At 44.2% G+C, this 20175-nt stretch overlaps 1 protein-coding gene across 7 annotated transcripts in view; it reads left to right on the plus strand.

Moving 5' to 3' along the window:
• The window catches only part of rnf220a (ring finger protein 220a), a 164955-nt gene that overhangs the window by 139938 nt on the left and 4842 nt on the right, over window positions 1-20175 (plus strand). For 4 of the 7 annotated variants that reach the window (XM_051396598.1, XM_051396589.1, XM_051396580.1 and 1 more), the window contains 7 exons: window positions 35-164; window positions 6904-7096; window positions 7203-7258; window positions 7492-7603; window positions 15449-15560; window positions 18340-18534; window positions 18947-19021. In XM_051396598.1, coding sequence (XP_051252558.1) covers window positions 35-164; window positions 6904-7096; window positions 7203-7258; window positions 7492-7603; window positions 15449-15560; window positions 18340-18534; window positions 18947-19021 — 873 coding nt within the window. The remainder of the gene's footprint in view (window positions 1-34; window positions 165-6903; window positions 7097-7202; window positions 7259-7491; window positions 7604-15448; window positions 15561-18339; window positions 18535-18946; window positions 19022-20175) is intronic. The other 3 variants (XM_051396607.1, XM_051396624.1, XM_051396633.1) reach the window with 1 other exon arrangement.

The following is a 20175-nucleotide window of genomic DNA, read 5'->3' on the forward strand; positions in this document are numbered from 1 at the left end:
CATTAACATGTGTCTCTGTGTGTGTGTGTGTCAGCGTGAGGGCGCGTTAGGCGATGATGATTCTGCAGACATGGATGGAGAGAATGGGCGGGGCTTTGAAGAGTACGAGTGGGCGGGGCAGAAGAGGATCAGAGCTACAGCTTTGCTCGAGGGAGGCTTCAGAGGTACAGACACACACACACACACACCTCATCTCACACAACACTGTGCTGGTTTCTGTTTCACATCAGTTTGTGACTGACTCGTCCTGTCGCAGCTGAGTTAGCTGTATGTGGTCATCCCGGATCCCTGTTTGTTCTCTCCTTCCTTATTCTCTGTCTGTCTCCTTCTTTGTTGCTCTGCTCATCCATCACTCTGTTGCTGTTCAGTGTGAGCAGTGTTAGTTCAGTGGGACCAGTGTTGAATGTGACCAGGGAGCTGTAATGGTGCCAGCGGTCTGGTGGCAGTTTAGGATGGCTCGGGGGCCGGCCTAGCTCAGCCTGGCTGGGCCCTACACAACCCCCTTAGCACAAGGAAGGAAAACACATTTAGCTGGGATATTGACCCGCTGGTCATGACTGTGTGTGTGTGTGTGTGTGTGTGTGTGTGTGTGTGTGTGTGTGTGTGTGTGTGTGTGTGTGTGCGTTTGTGCGCGCACGTCCAGCAATGCAGTTATAGAAGTGGATGGGAGAGCTGGTCACTGGGGAGCACGGCTGCTCTGTGAAACAAACACACCTGCAGAGCTTCTACTCAGCTCTCTGTCACTGTCTTTTGGTCTGTCTTCTCTTCAGACTTGTTGTTATGTTTAGCTATTATCATATCAATAATATCTTTTCTCCACCACTTTAATTTTATTAAGCAAGGTCTGAGCGAGAGAATGGACTTCTATGATAGGATTCAGCTCCTAGGCCACTTACAGGAGAAAGAGCTGAGCTATTTAGATTTATTTATTTTGATAATGTATGCAAATCACTAATGATTACAGTTTTGAGTTAGATGACAAAAGTGGTGCTGATGTGCAGTGTCAGCGTTGGACCTCACTAACACTCTTGTGACTGAATGGGAGCAAATCCCTGCAGACGGGTTCCAAACTCTTATGTAAAGTATTCCCAGGAGGGTGGAGGCTGTTAGGGCATGTTTGGGTTTCTGTGGCTGTATAATCTCTATACAACAGAAGAAACAGAATGTGCACACAGTTGAGAACATGAAAATAACAGATAGAATTTTTGCTTGATAAATATCTAGAATGATCGTTTAACAAAATTATTCATTTTGTTTCAGCAAAGTAATGCAACAGAAAGAGGTGTAGCTGCCTTAATGTAATACTTAAAGTTGGTAACACTGCTTCTGAAATCATGAGACAAACAGCATAACACAGTTTGCTCAGTCTTTACGTGTCTTTGCTAGAACAAGTCACTAAACAGAACACTTGCTGTTGCCCTAAGTGTTGGAATACATGCAGTTTGATGATTAAAACTGTGTAGTGCTCCACGATGGCCTCCCATTGTGGCCTCACTTGTGTCTGTGTGTAAAATGCGGAGAGAAAGAAAGATGGAAGCAGACCATCAAGATGTGCGCAGGTGGAGGTAAAGAGTTGCTGTCATCTCTGAGAGGCTCTTTCAAACCCTGCCTCTGCTTTCATCTGTCCCTCTTCCTGCTCGCCTCCTCTCTCCCTGTTCGATCCGTTGTTAAACACACACATGCTGAGCCTCACCTGCCTCTCTCTCTCCCCTCCCTACCCCCCTCCAAGCCAGAGAGAGAGGAGACAAGACAGATCAATGTTGAAATCTCAACTAAACCGCGCCAAAGAGCAGCTTGTGGGGTGGGAGGTGGCTTCCCCACCCGTCCATCCATCTCCCACAATGCGCCTTCCATCCGCCCGTCTCTCTTTCACGTCGTTAAACGAGCAGACACAGGACCCTTCTGCCGCGCTCTAATAGGGCACCTTGTGATGTGACGCAGATAAGTGAGGTGGCCTGGGGAGAGCGACTTGAAACGCGCACACACACACTCGGCAGAAGGCTCAGAAGGTGGATTTTGTCTTGAAAGCTCCTCAGTGGTTCTAACACTCGCCGCTGAATCCAGCAGGCTCCCGAGAGCCGGCTAGACGGATATAGAGATGTTGCGGGGGGCCTCCTCAGCTGGTAGGATGAAGAGAGGGCCTATCCCTCTGTGAAGTACCACCATCCTTGCCTCCCTTTGAGAGTGCAAGGAAGAAAGGCACAGGGAAAGCGGCTCTTTCAAGGGGCAGGAGAGAGGGGGAGGTAGGGAGAAAGGGAGGAAAAAATCGAACAAGATCAGTTTATGATTCAACTCTGTGTGAAGGAAGACTTCCCTGTGTCTCGCACCGGCTTAGCCAGGTTGAAAGGACCCACAGCACAGACAGAGAGCTTTCTTTATCTGTCTTAGTGGACTGTCTGTCTGTCGAAGTCTGTTTTATGAGCTGGAGAGCAACTGGATTGTACTTCTTAACTTTGCAGGAGACATTGAGTCTGTGTTTGAGGAAAATAATTGGTTTATTACAAAGTTTTCATCATAATTTCATTTAAAAATACTTTTATATTAGTGCCACTGTGAGACCTGAGTTTTGGTACTGATTATAAAGTTAGAGTTTTCATGATTTTGTCTTAAATCAGGAACTCTCTGATCAAAGAAATAAGAAGTCAACACTTAAAGTTGCCAACAGTCCAACACCTAAAAGTATAAAGTTTAAAATGATATGCAACTATCAAGTTCTGTCATTCTTGAATGTCTATGTCTATGCTAACTAAACAATTACCGTAAAACTTCTAATAATAGCCCGGGCGTTTATTTGCTTAAATCACTGAACTCCCCCTGCCTTTATTGGGGACAGGCGTCTATTTGGGACAGGCGTTTAATTCCTTTAGACAAGGCACAAAAGTAAACTAAACTGACTGCAGCTTCTCTTGAGATTTGTTTAGCAAATTTGACAACTAACATGATTATTATGATCGCTTCAGAGGTTTTTTTCCTTCTCTCTTGTTTACCATGTTACCAGTAATTCAGAATGAATTAATGTTACACTTTGGTGTTGATAGTTTTCGTAAAATATAGTGAACGATTGAATTGTGGAGAATCTAATTGATCTGCACGATGTGCATTATGTACATACTGACAGAAGTTTAAACATTTATATTTGCGTAGGAGATCAAAACGACGCAAAACTTGCTCAAGCAGGTTTTATACATACAGATTATTTCTATAAAATCTAGACCAGGCCTCTATTGGAGACCTGCATTTATTTGTCAAAACGTGTAGCCACACCAGGCTTTTAAAAGAGATCTGCGTCTATAGGGACCCTGCTTTTATTTGAAGTTTTACAGTAATCAGTTAATCCCACAGTTATAAAAATCTCAGCTATTGACTAGTTGAGTACAGTATTACCAATAGGAATGATGGTCTAAACTATGAAGTTATGTAGAACTTTTATCAGTAAGCTTTAACAAATAGCACCGCTGTATATTAATTAAACAGTAAGTTTGTAATGCAGCCTTATTTCCAGGTTTGCGCTTGATTATTTAAAGGTTACCCACAGACAGGTGGAAAGGCAGACAGGGAGGCAGACAGACAGATCCTGAGGTTTGATATCAGGCTGTCCTGAGAGACGGAGGAGGAGAAGAGGGGGATTATTGCAGGTTGAGATGGCCCAGAGGGATTGAGAAGAGGAGAAATCTGTGCTTTGTAAATGGACTTCAAAGATGGTCGTCTCATGTCTTTGTGTCTGTGTCCCTTTCCCCATCTTTCTTTCTGACCTGTAAATGGCAGAAAGATAGTGCGATGACCTTTGACACCCCTCCTCTCTGCTTCTTAGAGAGTCCTGATAATTGCTATGGTAACAGGATGTCGCAGAGGTCGGTCGATTGGTTGATCCGAGCTGTCAGTCAGCCTTTGATCGTGCCTGCCTCTTCAGATCTGTTCTTGTAGTGTTGTTGTGGTGACATGTATGTAGATGGAGTGTCTCCTGCTTTGCTGTCATGAAGCATGTTAAACCTGGAGGATAAAATGTGTAGTTAGTGATGTTAAGAGTCAACGATATGCAGGAGATGGTTATGATAATTAGACAGACCTGTGTGTGTGTGTGTGTGTGTGTGTGTGTGTGTGTGTGTGTGTGTGTGTGTGTGTGTGTGTGTTGATCATGCCTATCCAGCAGAAAAGAGGGGAAACAGGTCATCGAGCCAGACTGCTACAGGAGAGAGAAAATAAGTGATACACGAGTAAAGAGAAAAATGGAGCGATAAAAGGTGGTGGGAGAGATGTAAAGAAGCAGACTGTCGAGAAAAGGGCGTAAAGATAGGTAGGGGCAATGTGAAAGACTAAAGGTAAGAAAGAGGGAGTGGTGACACAAAAAAGGAGGGAAAAGGAGGTGAGGAAAGGAAGAGAGGTGAAGGGGAAAAAAGTGGGAGGGAGCGTCGGTGCATAATGTGAGTGAAAGGCAGTTAGAGTGGGGCTGACCTTTCCCTGGCCAGATTAGATTGGCCTGCCAAGACTGCTTAGAGGGACAGATAGAAGCACTAGGAACACACACACACAGGCCACACATATACTCACAGTTAACACACATAAGACATGTCCAGTGTGTACATGCACAAATTAGGCCATGTGAAATCTAGTTTTGAAGTGGACATGCATGTGCAACAATAAGAACCTACAGCATCTAACATGTTTTATTGTATATTAGACGCTTAACTGATAGTTCTATTCAGGGAGATCTAAATTAGGTGCGTCCACAAATTAGTAACCGGACAAGGAATCAGTGCTGTTCTGTTCTCTTACAAGTACCATCAGAATAAGATGAAAGACACTCTTTATAGATTAGCCATTTTTACATTTTAGTCATCTTGTTAGTCTTCAAGGGTTAAGGTCTCTCTCTCGTTCTGGATCAGGTTTTAATGGCTGTATTTTCTGTCTTCTGGCTGTCCTTGGGTCCCTTTTGGATCAAGGTTTCCGACAGGTCCTTGGGCTTCATCAAGTCCTCCGAGCCCACATGTTCCACTTCTTGTAACCAGTTGTTGTGGCGAACTAGCCACAAGATCAATAGTTTGATGAGTTGATTAGATCATGCCCCGACCACCACTCCAACACACACTGCAGCCCTCCTGCACACATTAGTGCATTAGTGGTTTGTGTTGCACTCTGATCTAGTTGGTCACCCATTCACAGCTGATGGATGAGAATCTAGGTACTTACCTTCCCTGGCTTGGCTGACCCTGTGGCATTGTGGGTAAAATTCTTCTGTCATAGGAATAGAAGGACAAATGAGAACCATTTGTCTTGCCTCCCTTATGAACTCAACTGTGGACTCAAACTCAAATTGTCACTCTGTGTGTCACTTGTCAGCGCAGGGTGGTAACTAAGGTGTTTGATGGTAAATGGGTAGTCCAGACTTTTCACCATGTCAGTACTTTGACTGTATAATGTAACAAGCGCTCTGCTCACCTCCTGCCATGCCCTGAAAAACTATAACCCCAGTAGCCGAGCAGAGCCAGCAGGCTGCTAGATTTACACTGCGTGGCCATTGTTCCCATATGTTCCCCTCTGCCGCCGAGACCAAATAAAAGTTAAAAGGTCCTTTTTATTTGATCACTAAAAACCATGGGCCTGTTGTAAAGCGGCTTAGCATTGGTGGTGCGTTTTATCACAGCGGCTTTCAGTCGTTCCATGCTCCCATTCCCTCTCCTCCCTCCTCATTTTTTTTTTATTTTTGTCTAGAGTAAGAGTGAAATGAATTACAGAGTCAGGTGGGAGGAGAGGCAACGGCAAATGTTTAAATCCCAGAAGATCCTCGGAGACGAGGCCTAGCGGCTGATTCGTACTTTGACAAAGACACCCTAGTGCTGTGAGACGCTGTAGTGCACTGAGACTGTTATAGGAAGTCAAGTATCGAGACACACACACATGCTGGGACAGGGGGTTAAATAAGATGGCTGTCAACTGTCTAGCTTGTATCTGGTCCCGCACACACACACACTCACACTCTCATCACATACACACAGAGCACACTAGTCCAGCTGAGAGCTTGTAGAAATTGGGATAGGTGTAAATAAGATGGCTGTCAGGCCTGTCACAGGTAGACACACAGACTCCTTCAGAGTCACATCTTAAGTGAAACATGTGCATGTTTCGCGCGCACACACACACACACACACACACACACACACCTACCTTCAAGTGCTCGAATAGTCAGGGTGTAAGTGACATACACACTTAAACACTACTGCACAGACACACACACACACACACACACCTTACCTACCTTTGCGTGGTAGATAGACGTGGTGTAAGTGACAGTTAGACAGACTCACACAGTGGCACGTACACGCACACACACACCTTCAAGGGGTTGGAGAGACAGGGCCTAAGTGACAGAGGGACAGACAGTCTCAAGCAAACACTGAAGAGACACCTCTAAGTGACGGACACACACACACACAGCCGGCTCTGTGGCTAAGTGGAGCTGAAGGGAGCAGTCAGGCAGCGGTAAGGGTTTGTCTGAGCGTTCATCACTGGGTTTATAGAAGTGCCACTCACACACACACATACATACACACACACCCACTCTCCCTTTCTTTCTCTCCCTCAAAGATTGATGGGTGAGGTGTCAGCCTTCATCAGTTCGTCCCACGTCTAAAAGCTGTTTCTCTCTTCACCTTCTTCTTTCTGACCAAATCTACGCCTTGTCTTCCTCCATCTGCAAGTCCTTAATTGGTCGGGGAAAAGTAAAGTTTTACAGAGTTCAGGTTCAAGTTTGTCTCAAAAACAGTTACCTGTTGAACAAAACTGTGTTTTGGAAAAGTAGTATTAAAAAAATTTATGTAAAAAAAAGTTCCAGTGTGGGTCCCAAATATCACTGTCCTGATCACAAGAGCATGTTTTATTTCATTTTTGTTTCTATTATTTTTGCAGGAACAGGTTTTGCCACGTGTAGCATCAAGGAGAGCGCGGCAGACAGCGACGCTGACCTAGACGTGGATGGAGACGACACCTTGGAGTACGGCAAGGCCCAGTACACTGAGGCCGATATCATCCCCTGCTCCGGAGCTGGAGAGGACCAAGGAGAGGCCAGGGAGAGGGAGGCGCTACGGGGAGCCGTGCTCAAGTATGAAGCCTTATGTACTGCACAGCAGAACATTAACTACAGTAAGCTAAATGGAATGCACCCGTACGGCTCTGTTCATACTAACATTTGTGTCTCTGTGTTGCAGCGGTGGGATGCCTTCCAACAGAATAACGCCTGAATTCTCCAAATGGGTCAATGATGGTACGTTTTTCCCACCTGATCTACTGTATAGGCAGAAGAAAACACCACTATATATATAGTCAAATATAATAAAAAGTATTGCGTGCAAAATACACAAACCAATTACTTACTCATTTACTCACAAAGAGATAATTTGCCAAGAGTAATGTGTTACACGGTATCTTAATTTTAGCAGTGATTATTGCATCTAGAAAGTCACCATCAGCCATTAACCATGTTACCTGTGTTTACAGAGATGCCTTCGACGAGCAACGGAGAAAGCAGCAAGACAGACCCCAGCACTCCTTCATCCTCCTCCTCTTCCTCCTGCGCACCGCGCACCTGTAAAAACAGTGAGATCGAAAAGTAGGTTCCATATACATGGACACACACACGTCATGATCTAGTTGTAAAAGGGGAGACAGAAAATGACTCACGTTTCCCACTGCAGTCTCAGACAGATTACACACGCACTCATGGTGATTCTATGACTTTCTGATGAGTTTTCTTACTTGGGGGAGAGTCAACTTGTAGAGGGTCATAAATGATGCATTTTGTGTGCATTCTTTTTTTGCTGGGTGTGTGTGACAGAGACGGTCTCTCCAGGTATTGATTTTTTTTTACCGCAGTTGTGTTCTCTCAGAGCACAGAGCTACCTTAGAATCATTAACAGGGACATAGACACAAGCACATACTATAGGCACATGCTTGTTTTTTTAAGGTGGCAGTGTGAAAACACCATGCCCTCAACACCGCCATTCATACCTAGTTAATAGCTGTTTTATCACAGTTATTCGTTATCATTCCCTAGACACTTATATGTATGTAATTCCAAAAACGTGGCTATAATTAGCCTGGTTATATTCTTAGTTGAGGTAGGTGATTAAGGTTAGGTAATAGGTTTGTAACAGTTTATAGCCTGCAAGCATATGTATATGTTGTCCTGTGTTCCATCGATGTCGAGCGGTTAAGCAGTTCTTAAAATGATGTCACGTTGACCGGTGTGTATATGACTGCAGCTGGAGGCTGTCCCCTCACCTAGCTCTGTTTCAAACACACACACACACACACACACTCAGAAGCAGACACACTGCCTTATCCATTAGGACACACTATGTCTGTGAAAGGCCAGCGCTCTGTAATTCCCCTCATTTCCATCTTCTCATCCATATTCTGCCACAAGTAAACAATCTCACACACACACACACACACACCCTGTCCCCTGCATGGGTAATAGAGGTCAGCTCATTGCGAGATAGAGAAACGGCGATGGGCAAGCGAGCAAAGAGAAAGAGGGATTTGGTTGATTGGTTGCTTCTGCATGTCTGGCATATTCTCCTGTCCTTTTGCCCCATGCGATTATACACAGACACTGAGCTAGGGTCAGTCTGCTTGTTGCCTTCCATCCCAGCCCCTATTTCTTAAAGTGATTTTCTTTGTCCACCTGAAGTGCCTTTAGAATACCCCCTAAAAACACCACTCTCATCTCATGGTTCCTAACCTTTCCCTCTTCAGTCACTTCTTTGGGTGCAATGTTAAAATAAAAATGATTGGAGTGTTAAAAGCATGTTTTTCCTGTTATTGGAAACCTCAGTCAGTTGGTAGCAGAGCAGTAAACTGCTGACAGAATTTGATTAAGGAAGGTCTGAAATATTATTATTATTATTATATTACTTTTAAGAAATAAGAGGGGTGTGCGTCTCTCCCACCCAACAGTCCGATGCGTATATGGATACATAAGCTATAATTCAATTTGGGGACGATGTATTTTAAAATGGAAGAATCCAAACTTGAGATTTTAGATTTAATGGTGAACTCTAAATCGTGCTGGCGTTGTGGTGCATGTTTTGTTTATGTACCGACCTCGCAAGGCGGTCTATGCTATCATTACTCTCGTCGTTCTTGGCGTGAGACCCTCGCATTCAGTCAGCCGATTTATAACTTTAGAATCGGACCAACGACCGGTTCATTGTACATTTAGTTCGATCTAGAAGTCTGGGTACTGGTGTATAATGTTGAAACCATTTCTTACTCATATCAGTGAATCTTTACACCCCTAAGAAACTTGTATGTTTGTGATTGTATGCATGTTTGTAGCTTTGCTCACGTAATAAACATGTTCTCGGTCACCTCTGGGAAGGCTGCAGGCGATAAATGCTTCATTTAAATGAATCAATCGGCACTCAGCGTGTGTGTTCCCCATATTAAATATCAGCAGAGGGGATAACTGGTGAATAAGCAGAGCAGCTTGAAGTGTATTGATCAGAAACAGCTCTGCAAGGGAAGGTGTGTGTGTGTATATGTGTGTGTGTGTGTGTGTGTGTTTGCTAAGCGAAAGGATGCATTCGATAAATTGTTGTCTGTGGTGTGATCATCCTTGTTTTACTTTGTGTGTGTGTGTTTGTGTCTTGAGAGAAAGATGTAGGCAGGTCAGTGGGGCTGAGTAGAGAGGCAGTGGTCAGACGGCGCTGATTGATTCACCAGTACACGCACACATACCGTTGGTGTGTTGATGTCAGTGAGGACATGCTGCTCTGTTTGCATAGCACAAACACACATAAATACCCATATATGTCTGCTTTATTTCGCTCAGGTCGCAGAGTCTAGTCTAACTTAGATTAAGTTTTGTCCGATTTTCAAGTGAGAATTCCTCATAGTTGACGTCAAATCCACAGCCAGTGATGTGATGTTGAAAATGGAGCTTCACCAATCTGATCGATTGGTTCAGTGTGAGCCATCGGCTAGCCATAACGATGCCCACATAATTGAGTTTCTTGGTCAATGTCATTCCAAAAATGTATTTCAGTGTTGACATTGATATTGTCATGGCAGGCCACCAGCTGAGTTGTTAGTGCCACAGCCATCTTTCTCATTTTACCGAACATATAATTCTTGATATTAGGGGTCCTATAATCTAAGGACCACAACGGTAAAGGCCAGACTCTGTCTCCCATGCATATAATCACTACTGTTAATCCCAAAACTTCCACAGTCAGTTGCTGCAATCAACAGCAAAAAGTACTCTAGACAGAGCTGTCATTTTAAGACAGTTTTTAAAATATTCCAGTGAAAGACTATAAATTACACAAGACAAATGTTTGGTAAGGGAATCACTTCTGGAAATAAACTAAATCTCTAAGATTTCTCTGTCTCCTAAACCTTACTGCCAAGAACTATCTTAGATTCTAAGAAATTCTGAACAAAATGTGATGTTATGACTTTGTTATGGCCAAAATGTAGATGTGCGTTGCAACATGGTGTTCTAGCTGAGGTCTTAGTGACCACCTGGGGCAGAACATGCCTTAATCTAAGTATCCATTTAAAGGGAGCCAACTAGATGCTGAATGATTGCAATGGAAGCAGCAGTCAGCTGGCTGGAACAATTCCCTGCCTCACTCTTCTCCGCTTGCTATAAATGCACGTATTTGTGGGGCTTCTGTGCCCCTCCGTCCCCAAATGAAAATGAGATTTGTCTCCTTTCGTTACATTGATACATTGTACACGTATGTGTGTGTGTGGCGGGGGGGCTTTGCACAGGGCAGCGTTAGTGAAATCTCTCTCTCTCTCTCTCTCTCTCTCTCTCTCTCTCTCTCTCTCTCTCTCTCTCTCTCTTTCTCTCTCTGTCTCTGATCCCAGATGGGTAATGATCTGGTCGCCTCCCGGGGCGTCCTCGTTCCCTTGCTCATTCCCCTGCAAGATAAATGAGCTCTCACACACACACACACACACATACACGTACAACGCCTGAGACGCTCTTTCCCCTCCAAGATAAATGGCCCCTCCAATGCCGCCAATGCGATTGCTGCCAAATTTGGTGCTCCAGCTGGAACAATGCAGAGAGATTTCCATGTGGTTTCTGCAAATAATTGAATCTGTCCTCAATTTGGAAGTGATGAAGCTAGATTTCTACCCCCCCAAACACACACACACACACACACACAGCCCAGTCCCTCACTGCCTTTTCCTCTCTGGTTTCTTCTCTTTATTGTTGTCGCTAAGCCACATTTCTCTCTCCTTCTCCCTTCTTTTTCTTTCCCGTTTCTCTTTTCTCCCCATCCTCTGTCTCAATTTTTCTCAGGCACTTACAAAACGCTGCCCTCCCCTTCCCTTTTGCCATCAGAGCCCCCCCCCACACACACACACACACACACATACACATCAGGCTGAGGCAGGGGAAATCAATAGTGACTTAAATGTTTTATCATGGTGTGTCAGTGTAGTTAAGGCCTCGGTTAACAGGGTGCAGCAGAGAATGATGCTCTAAAGGGATTTACCGCTGCTATTTTCACAGCACATGTGTGAGAGATTTATTTCCCTACCTCATGGATAAAATGTTTGCTGGAATATTTTGCCAAAATAGTTTCTAAAACAGATTCGTAATTTTATTTTATTACGTCATTTGTGAGTGCGCGTGTTGAGAGAGAAGCTGAGTGAGGCCAAAATGTAGGTAGACAGTAGATTAAGACACAGTGCTGATTGAGATGGATGGTGGAGGTCTTCAGCCATACACAGACACACACACACTAATGAAATGAGAAATAGCCCCACACACGTTGGGGACAGAGCGCTAAATAGAGGGGAGGCACAGCCATCTATCTGTCCCTGTCAGGCTTTCTTGCTTGCTTGTCGCCATAGGGATGACTGGAGATGGAAATGCACTGCAATTTCACTTTCTTACACACACACACACACACACACACACACTGTTCAAAAAGCCCTGTGGGCCAGTAACTAAGTTGGAGTAGGAGTAGGAGCATGTTGTGTGAATGTAAGTTGTATTTCAGTATTGGTTCCTCAGGTTTTATGATGCCAGACCTGCAGATCAAGGCCACAGCTTCAGTTAAAACCTACCGAGCCAGAGCGTCGTCCCACTGTGCTCACAAACACACTAAAACACAAAAGCATGCACAAACACAGAACAAACAGATGTGCATCACATACCAGTAAATATCTGGAATTGTTGCTCTTATTTTGCTGGTTGAATTTTCCAGTGCCTATTCTCCACCATTCTTTAAAACCATGATCGCTTTTTGATTCAGAGTCGTCTGTAGTGAAACAATCCGGCTGATTTACAAAATTATTTACAAATGCTATATTTCTCGATTTCATTATGGATTCAAAAAGATTTTGATTTGGTAAGCGGATTTAGGTTCAGTGAGATGCTGTCGAACCCCAACTCTTAACACAGTGTGATTCACAACTTCTTGTTTATTAGCCCATCAAACAGCCAGATATAGCACGCCATATTGTTGTAACACCACCAATACCTGCGTTCATACAACCTCACAAATCAAGATCAACTCTGTGTGTCGTATATATATATGTTTTAAAGCAGCTTAAATAACGTTATTCTCCCCCTGGGAGCCACATTCATGGAAACATACTGCTATGCCGAGTAAAACCCAACTCAGACAGACTATTCTCGTATTATTTCCTCACCCAGGAATCCCTCACATTTTAGGTTGTAACCCAAATTGAACTGTTATCTAATTTCTGTAAGTCTAAATGACGTGTTTATTAAGCCTGTGTCCCAGAGTGACATCAATTTTTGTATTTTGGCTCCAAGAGTGAAAAGGTCGAAAACCCCTGAGCAAGCTTAAATCAGTGACACACGCACAAATGGCATAAAGACCTTAAACTCAAGGATTTTCACTTGTGGTTCTTGCTGGTTGAGAGGCAGTTTATCTCTCTGCCTGTCACACTTAGCCCTAGAGAGTTGTCTTTCCTTTCCTTGGCACTGTGAAATCACCCTGTTCTCCTTCTTACCTCCATTAAATCTCTGCACCTCCTCCATCTCCTCTTACTTTCCCCTCCACCCCCCTGCCCCCCGGTTTGAATGACCAAATCTGCATTAAGATAGATTAACATGTATTTTTATAGCATTGGGAAATTAAATAACTTTTTACATGTGGTTTTCTATAAATCAGCTGTGCTACATGAATATTCATTGTAGAAGTAGAACGACGGAGAAATGGATGAGTGTTGTGAGGAGAAAAGGAGAATCTTTTTGAAGAGTAAAACTTTTTTCCCCCCATTCCTGTTTAACTCACTTCAGACAAGGAAAGGAGAGCCCCTTGGCAGGGTTTTGTGCTTGACTGAGTGACTATGGGCTTTATTGGAGCTGTTAAAAGAAAGAGACAGGCTTGTTTGAGAGACAACCCCCGTCCAGTCCGGTCCAGCCCAGAGTCTACTGCCGCTTTATAAGCTAGCAGGCTAATCAAGGCTAAATGGCTTTTTACAAGCTCAGAACTAATAAGAGGAGAGGGTAAAGCAGTTTATAGGGCATGGAGTGGCGAGTCAGGCTCGGAGTCCCAACTAGGTCTTTATAGACACGGGACGGTGATGGGCTTACAGGGAGGAGCTAGAGCAGGTCGACGTTTCCCTTGAGACCTTATGGAGGAAGCACAACCTCCCCCTACATCTGTGGTGGCAGAATGGTTCCATTTTAAAAGCGGCTGCCCTTCAACCAGAGGACTGCAGGTCCCTGTGTCTCTTTGACGGCAATCAACCTGCTTAAATGTTCTGGAGCAAGACAAGTCCCGACCAGGAAAAAGCTGAAAAACTGAGACGTTTGAGAGGCTGGAAACAGAGAAAGAATGCAGTTTTCCCATGAAAACATTTCCATTTAATCGATTATCAGAGTAGTTGCTGCTTAATTTTTGATTACCCAACTAATCATTACAGTTCTAGCCATTACTAATCAAATGAAACCATCAGAATCAGTCCATTGCACAACAAACACATGTTTTATCGAGCTCTTAATTTTTAAATATCCTGAAATATGGTTGTTGTACCGCAAAGTTTGGGCAACTTGTAGTACTTGGCAACATATAGCTAAACAGGAAGGGGTACATTTCAGAAGGCAGTGCTAGGAGCACACACATACACAAAGTCAAACTACAATGGAGAATAGTGCTTTCTGCAACACAGTGATGTGACGTGGCACACAGCATTGTTAGTGGTGTCATTTTAATCAGTTTCTCCTGTAAAGTCTACAAGCCAAAAATGAAACTAAATGCACTCATACACGACTTCTCTAAGCTTCACAGTGTGTGTTTGAAGACGTCTCGTGATGTCCGATGCAGACAAATGTTTAACTTTAATTTAATCTTCAATTTAGTTTAAATGTTCAATTTATTTTAATGAGCTTGTTTGATAATAGGAAATAAGACGTAAAACTACTCGTATTGCATAGAGTAAATATGGATGTACGGAAATCCAGCTCTAAATAGGAAATTGAGAAAGTCCATCCTTGTTTTCTTTTCCCTGCAGCCCCTGCTGTTTGAGGATGCAGCAAATGAAGCCATATCCTAGGCCACACACACACACACGCACACACACATAGCCACTTATCGTTCTCTTTTGCTCTCACCCTCCTTTCCCTCTCTCCGCTTGTCCTTCCCCATCCAGATCAATACCATAGATCAGCTAGCTATCAGGCTGCAAAATGACCACATCACCATAAACACACGCTTGCTCCCTTTTTAACTCACACACACACACGCACACACACACACACACACACATACACCACACACACACACTATTGCATCTTTCCAGAGAACAAGTGGATGGCTATAATAAACACCGGCTGGCTCATGCAGCCTCGTATTGCTGCGCCAAATCATCATCAGCAGCAGCGTTGTGGTCTGTGCGTCGGCCATATTGATTTAGTTATGGCTGCTTCATATGCTCTCGGACAGTGTTAAATGCACATTTTCTGTTATCATGCTACACATTAATCAGAGGCTGCTTAAAGGCTGGGAGATAGGGAGGACGGAGGATAGAATGAAGGAGGGATGGATAAAGTGAGGGCACGAGGAGAAGAGGATAAACTGCAAGGGATAGATGGAAAACATAAGAGAGGAGATGCAGAGGATGAAAAGTGAACGTGTTCTCATAGGGAGAACATTATATTTAGTTATATCAGGGTCACAGAATAGCGCAATAGACTGTCAGGACTGATCGCATTAAGGTAAACACGCAGAAGAAGAGATTTTACCTATTTCTTGATGTTTTATGTATGAACAAGGAACTTTTCAAAAACCGCCTGAACACAACACAAGCGTGGGAGTCTTGTCAGCAGCATAATCTGACTTTACTCCGGTTGCTTGTGTAGAATTTTACACACACTCATATTCTTCCATATGTCTTAAGAAACCAAAGCTAAACATCTCTTCCTCTGTCTCTCTTCCTGTCCCTCTCCACCAGAGTAACGGAGGAGGAGTCCACGGCTACCACCATGGAGGCTCTGAAGGCTCGAATCAGAGAGCTGGAGAGGCAGATACTGAGAGGAGACCGATACAAGTGTCTCATCTGCATGGTGAGTATCACCTTCATGTGGATGTTCTCTGATGCTCTGCACATCAACCCTTAATGGCAGCATTGTGCCAATCATTCAAAGGCCCTGGAATTTGTAGAGCTGTGTGGTAGCATGTAGAAGTGTGGCTAATTTCCCACAAACCCTGAAGAACCTCCCCAAGGAGGATATTGCTCTTTGCTCAGGTTTGAGCTTTTCCTACTAGTTACACACAGACACTGTGTCCCAATCCAGTGGCTGGAACCTCCAAAATCCACATTATTAGGCTGACAGTGCCTGGCCCATGTCAAAGCCTTCTCCAAATACTGCCCCCTTTTGTCCAAATGTGCTCTGTGGGACACATTGGACAGTTTTTGAAAAGAGGCTCCAGGAATTGCATTTGAGCTTGGGGCCACATTGTACTTTGCATATATTTGGAATGAGGTTGACATCAGTCGCTGGCAAATGCATCACATGAATGGAAGCCAGGCATAAACTCCACTGTTGGTTTTTTGTAAGTCAAACTGTTGAATTGTCAATAATGTGGAGGGGCCAACCTGGTCCTCAGATGATTTTGGAGGACTAATCTGTAATCATAGTGGTAATCAGCTGACGCTCACATTAAATAATGTTAAGCGTATTGTGTTGTGTGCTGGATGCTCCTTAAAGTGTGCATGTAGGACCTGTGTGCATCTCATTTCCCTCAGTTTGTGGAAGTCTGTATGGAAGAGTGGTGGTGTTGTGTTGCTGTTGTGTTGTGGTGGTTTATGCTCTTGCATGGCTTTGCAAGTCAACTGAATGTGTGCTGAGATAAGAGACTCCAGTGCTAATATCATTTGTTTTGCCTCCTGATTTAAACTAAGCGCTCCCCGCGAGAAATACAGAACAACCTCAAAAAGTGACAGGCAGCACATGTAGGAGATAAAATTTAGTTGACAGACACCAAAATTGCATTGTAAAGTGTGGAGATGGCTCTGAGCTTTACAGCATGTGTAGGTGATTGATTGGACTCCCAGATCAATAATATAAGCCACAGGTTCATCCATGACAACATCAGGCAGAGTGAGGGACATTGTCAATATTCATGTTCATCGGATGCCTGAGATACGACTACACCCCCCCCCCCCCCACTGGTGTTTGTGTTCCCCACTTTGTGTCAAGTACCCATCCTGTCATCCCTCAAGCTAGTGGACAATGCAGCGTCGGCATCCTCTGTGTGTGTGTGTGTGTGTGTGTGTGTGTGTGTGTGTGTGTGTCTGTGTGTGTGTGAGTGAGTAAGAAAGGTGGGTAATTACCGACGCCTGTGTTTCCTAAAGGTCACTGAGTGCCTGAGGTGACACGGAGGGCAAGGCACAGCGATCGATCACTCACTGCCCCATGGACACACGGCTCTTCTCCGCCCATCTGTCACTGTCCCTCATCTCTCTCGCACACAACACGCACACACACTCAGGCATACAGAGAAACAGAAATATGTGTGCAAACTTCACACAGATGCTTTACATCTAATCAGTCTCTGTCTGTCTGTAACTTGTCACCGCGCTCCTTCCCTGTCAGTGTGTCTGATGTGAAAGTCAGATGGTTTAACTAGTCGCCAATCAGAAAGCATTTTAGATTTCCACTGCAGCCTCCAGAGTTATGACTCCGTAGCTCAAACTGTTCACAGTTCACAACCTTCCAGTGCTCAGGTAGTTGTATGTAAGTAGAAAACTAGTGCTCTCTTGCTGCCGCCAAGTTGGCCCAAGTTGTCCTTGATCCTTCCTGGTCCTGCAGGGAGCTCAGTGCTGTGGTGTGGTCTTATCAGTGGATTCCTACCCCCATCTACTGGTCACTGTAGCACCTGAGCCTTGTTATGTTCAGATCTATAGAAGTGTATATATATTCCTATAATAAAAACCACTATTTTTATAAACCTAACACTAGTAAACAGAGTAACCAAAAAACATCAACGCTTCTAGCATAAGAGCAAATGGGGAGCACCATTAACGCTCAACACACCTAGCTTAGCACATTATTGTATTACTATTGTTAATGGAAGTAAAGGCAATTTGTTGATCGACAGATAATTAACCAGCAACTATTTTGACAAAAGAGAAGTCGTTTGGGGTCATTTTTACCAAAAAGAAAAAAAACATAAAACTTTTAGACTGTTCAGATAAAGCATCACCTTGGACTTTAGAGAATTGTGATGGACATTTTTCACAATTTTCTGCCATTTCATTGATTGTTAGTTGCACAAACTGACGAACCTTCTCAAGCCCCATAAACACGCCACCTGAAAGCATTCTTGAGTTAGCTTGTCAGTGGATAAAGAAAACATTTGTCAGTATTTAAACATCATTAACTGCATCTTCAAAAGTAAAACTAAATCATTATATTCGCAGTATCCTGCCTGTAACCAATGAGATGTTGTAAAAATCCTCAGCGTTACCACCATTAAACACGATAATATTCATTGTGCCATAAAATACAGAGTGAGTGACTTGTTGCTGTGTTTAAAGAAAACATTTTAGGCTATCGACCTTCAGACACTTGGCCAAGTCATCAGTGTTTATTTGTTGTTATTTGCCAAAATAAAGTTGGTGTGAACAGAGAGAGTTCTCTCAGCTTTTGATAGCATTTTGTTCATTGGCTGTAGGTGCTCTCGTATGCGTGTGTGTGTGTGCGAGTGTGTTTGACCACACGCGTTTGTTGCACTGTGGTGTTTGTGTGTGCGCGATCAGTACTAGCCCGCCTCTATGATTAGCTGCCACCTTTCGCCCACCCCTCTCCTCCCCCCACCCCCACCCCCTCCCTTCCGCAGAGGAAGCCTGCTATCCAGTCAGGCGCGGAGATCAAGAGCCTAGGGGCGTGGCCAGGGCCCCGGCCACTGGCCAATGAGGTCGGAGAGAGGCAGCCTAAGTCCCTCCCCCTCGGCCTGTACTGCCTGTACAGGGGCCTTGTGATTGGTGGCTACGGCAGCGGCATAAAGAGGCTCCTCCCACAGCCCCTACGGAGGGTAAGGCACTCCCTCCCTCCTCCGCTCCTCGTCCTCCCCCACGCCCTTCCTTCCTCCCTCATCTTTCCGTTCTTTTCGAGAGGAAAAGAAAAGAGCGCCCATCAGATTGGGTTCATTCGTGGCTTTCTTCCTCATCTTCTCCTCCCACTGCCTGCTTCCCTCCGTCTCTGCTCGTTGCCTGCCCGATATCGTGTCTGTGCGTGTGTGTGTGTGTGCAGGTTGCCGGTTCAGTTGCCCCCATGCTGCCTTGCTCAGTGGTTCTGTGGCTGTTGGCTGTGTCGTTCCATGGTTAGTGGTTTGATGCTGTCAGTCAGGGAATGTACATTGTTGTTTTGGTCGTTAACAGCCACGTGCGTGTCCTTTTGAATTTGGTGTAAATAATTTGTTTCCTCCCCCCTTTCTTTGTTTCTAGGACTCCTACACGATGCCGCTCACCTCCATCCAGTGCTGGCACGTCCATTGTGAAGAATGCTGGCTCAGGACTCTGGTACGAACAGACTCTCTCACACACACACACACACACACACACACACACACACACACACACACACAAACTCCTCCGTGCTGCAGGGCAGCTCCTCATGACATGCAGTTATTGCAGCCTCATTTCATAGTCAGTGAGTTTCTCTCTGTAGCTGTGCCCCATAGGGAGGAATTTAAATGGAATATTCCCCAAATGACCTGTTCTTTCATTGCTCACACACACACACAAAATCGAGGCAATGCAAACACTCTCAGTAGAGGAAAAGCCTAGATTGAATGGTCCCCAATAGGCTTGTTAAAAATGTTGGAATAAAGTGGTCAACTCGAACTTCCAATGAGTTCTACATAATGCCTGGGGTCTACACATACACACACACACACACACGCAGAGTGGTTTTGTTGGTTATTAGTTAGTCTAATATATTCAGTAGTGTGTAATTAGCTGGTGCTAATGTGGTAAATGGAGCGCAGTGTTTCTGCTGCTGGGAGGATGAATAGTCTTCTCATTGGCCCTCCTTGGTTTTTGTTATCTCCACTTTTCTCCACATGCCCTTCATTGTGGTCTTTTTCTTCCCTCACCTCACTCATTTTTTCCTCTTCTATCACCCTTTCTCTCAGAAGCCTCCTCCTTCTCACCTCAGTGGCCAGTTGTGACAGACGTCAGTTACTAACAAGCAGTTCCCCACCATTAGCTCCCTTTGATTTTAAACTTAATTAGAAATACACTCTTAGTATAATTACAGGACCAAAGGGAAGGAAATTAATGACCAAAGGATTGTATAAATTACTGTGCTCATATGCACATCTGTAATTTATTCAAATTATTCATTTCTTTTTCTCATTCGTCAAAGAACCAGATCTATACCGTGTCTGGACCAATAGTAAACTCATAAGCACCGACCTGTAGTAGTTATGTGGCAGGTCCGAAGCCTCGAAATAGCAAATAAAACACAACTAACTGCAGAAGAAAAAAACCCAGTAGAGTTAGTATTAAATGCCAAGCAATACTCGTATTAAATACTAAATAGTATATTAGTATTTTGACTAACCATATAAAATCTGGAAATGTGAGCCTTTTAGTCCACTGTGGCCCAAAGAATTTCTCGACAACATTTGGAGAGATTACCAGTAAATGTGTGTGTCCCTAGTCCACAGAGG

Source organism: Dicentrarchus labrax, unplaced genomic scaffold (genome assembly GCF_905237075.1).
Source record: "Dicentrarchus labrax unplaced genomic scaffold, dlabrax2021, whole genome shotgun sequence".
In the NCBI taxonomy this organism is placed as follows: domain Eukaryota; kingdom Metazoa; phylum Chordata; class Actinopteri; family Moronidae; genus Dicentrarchus; species Dicentrarchus labrax.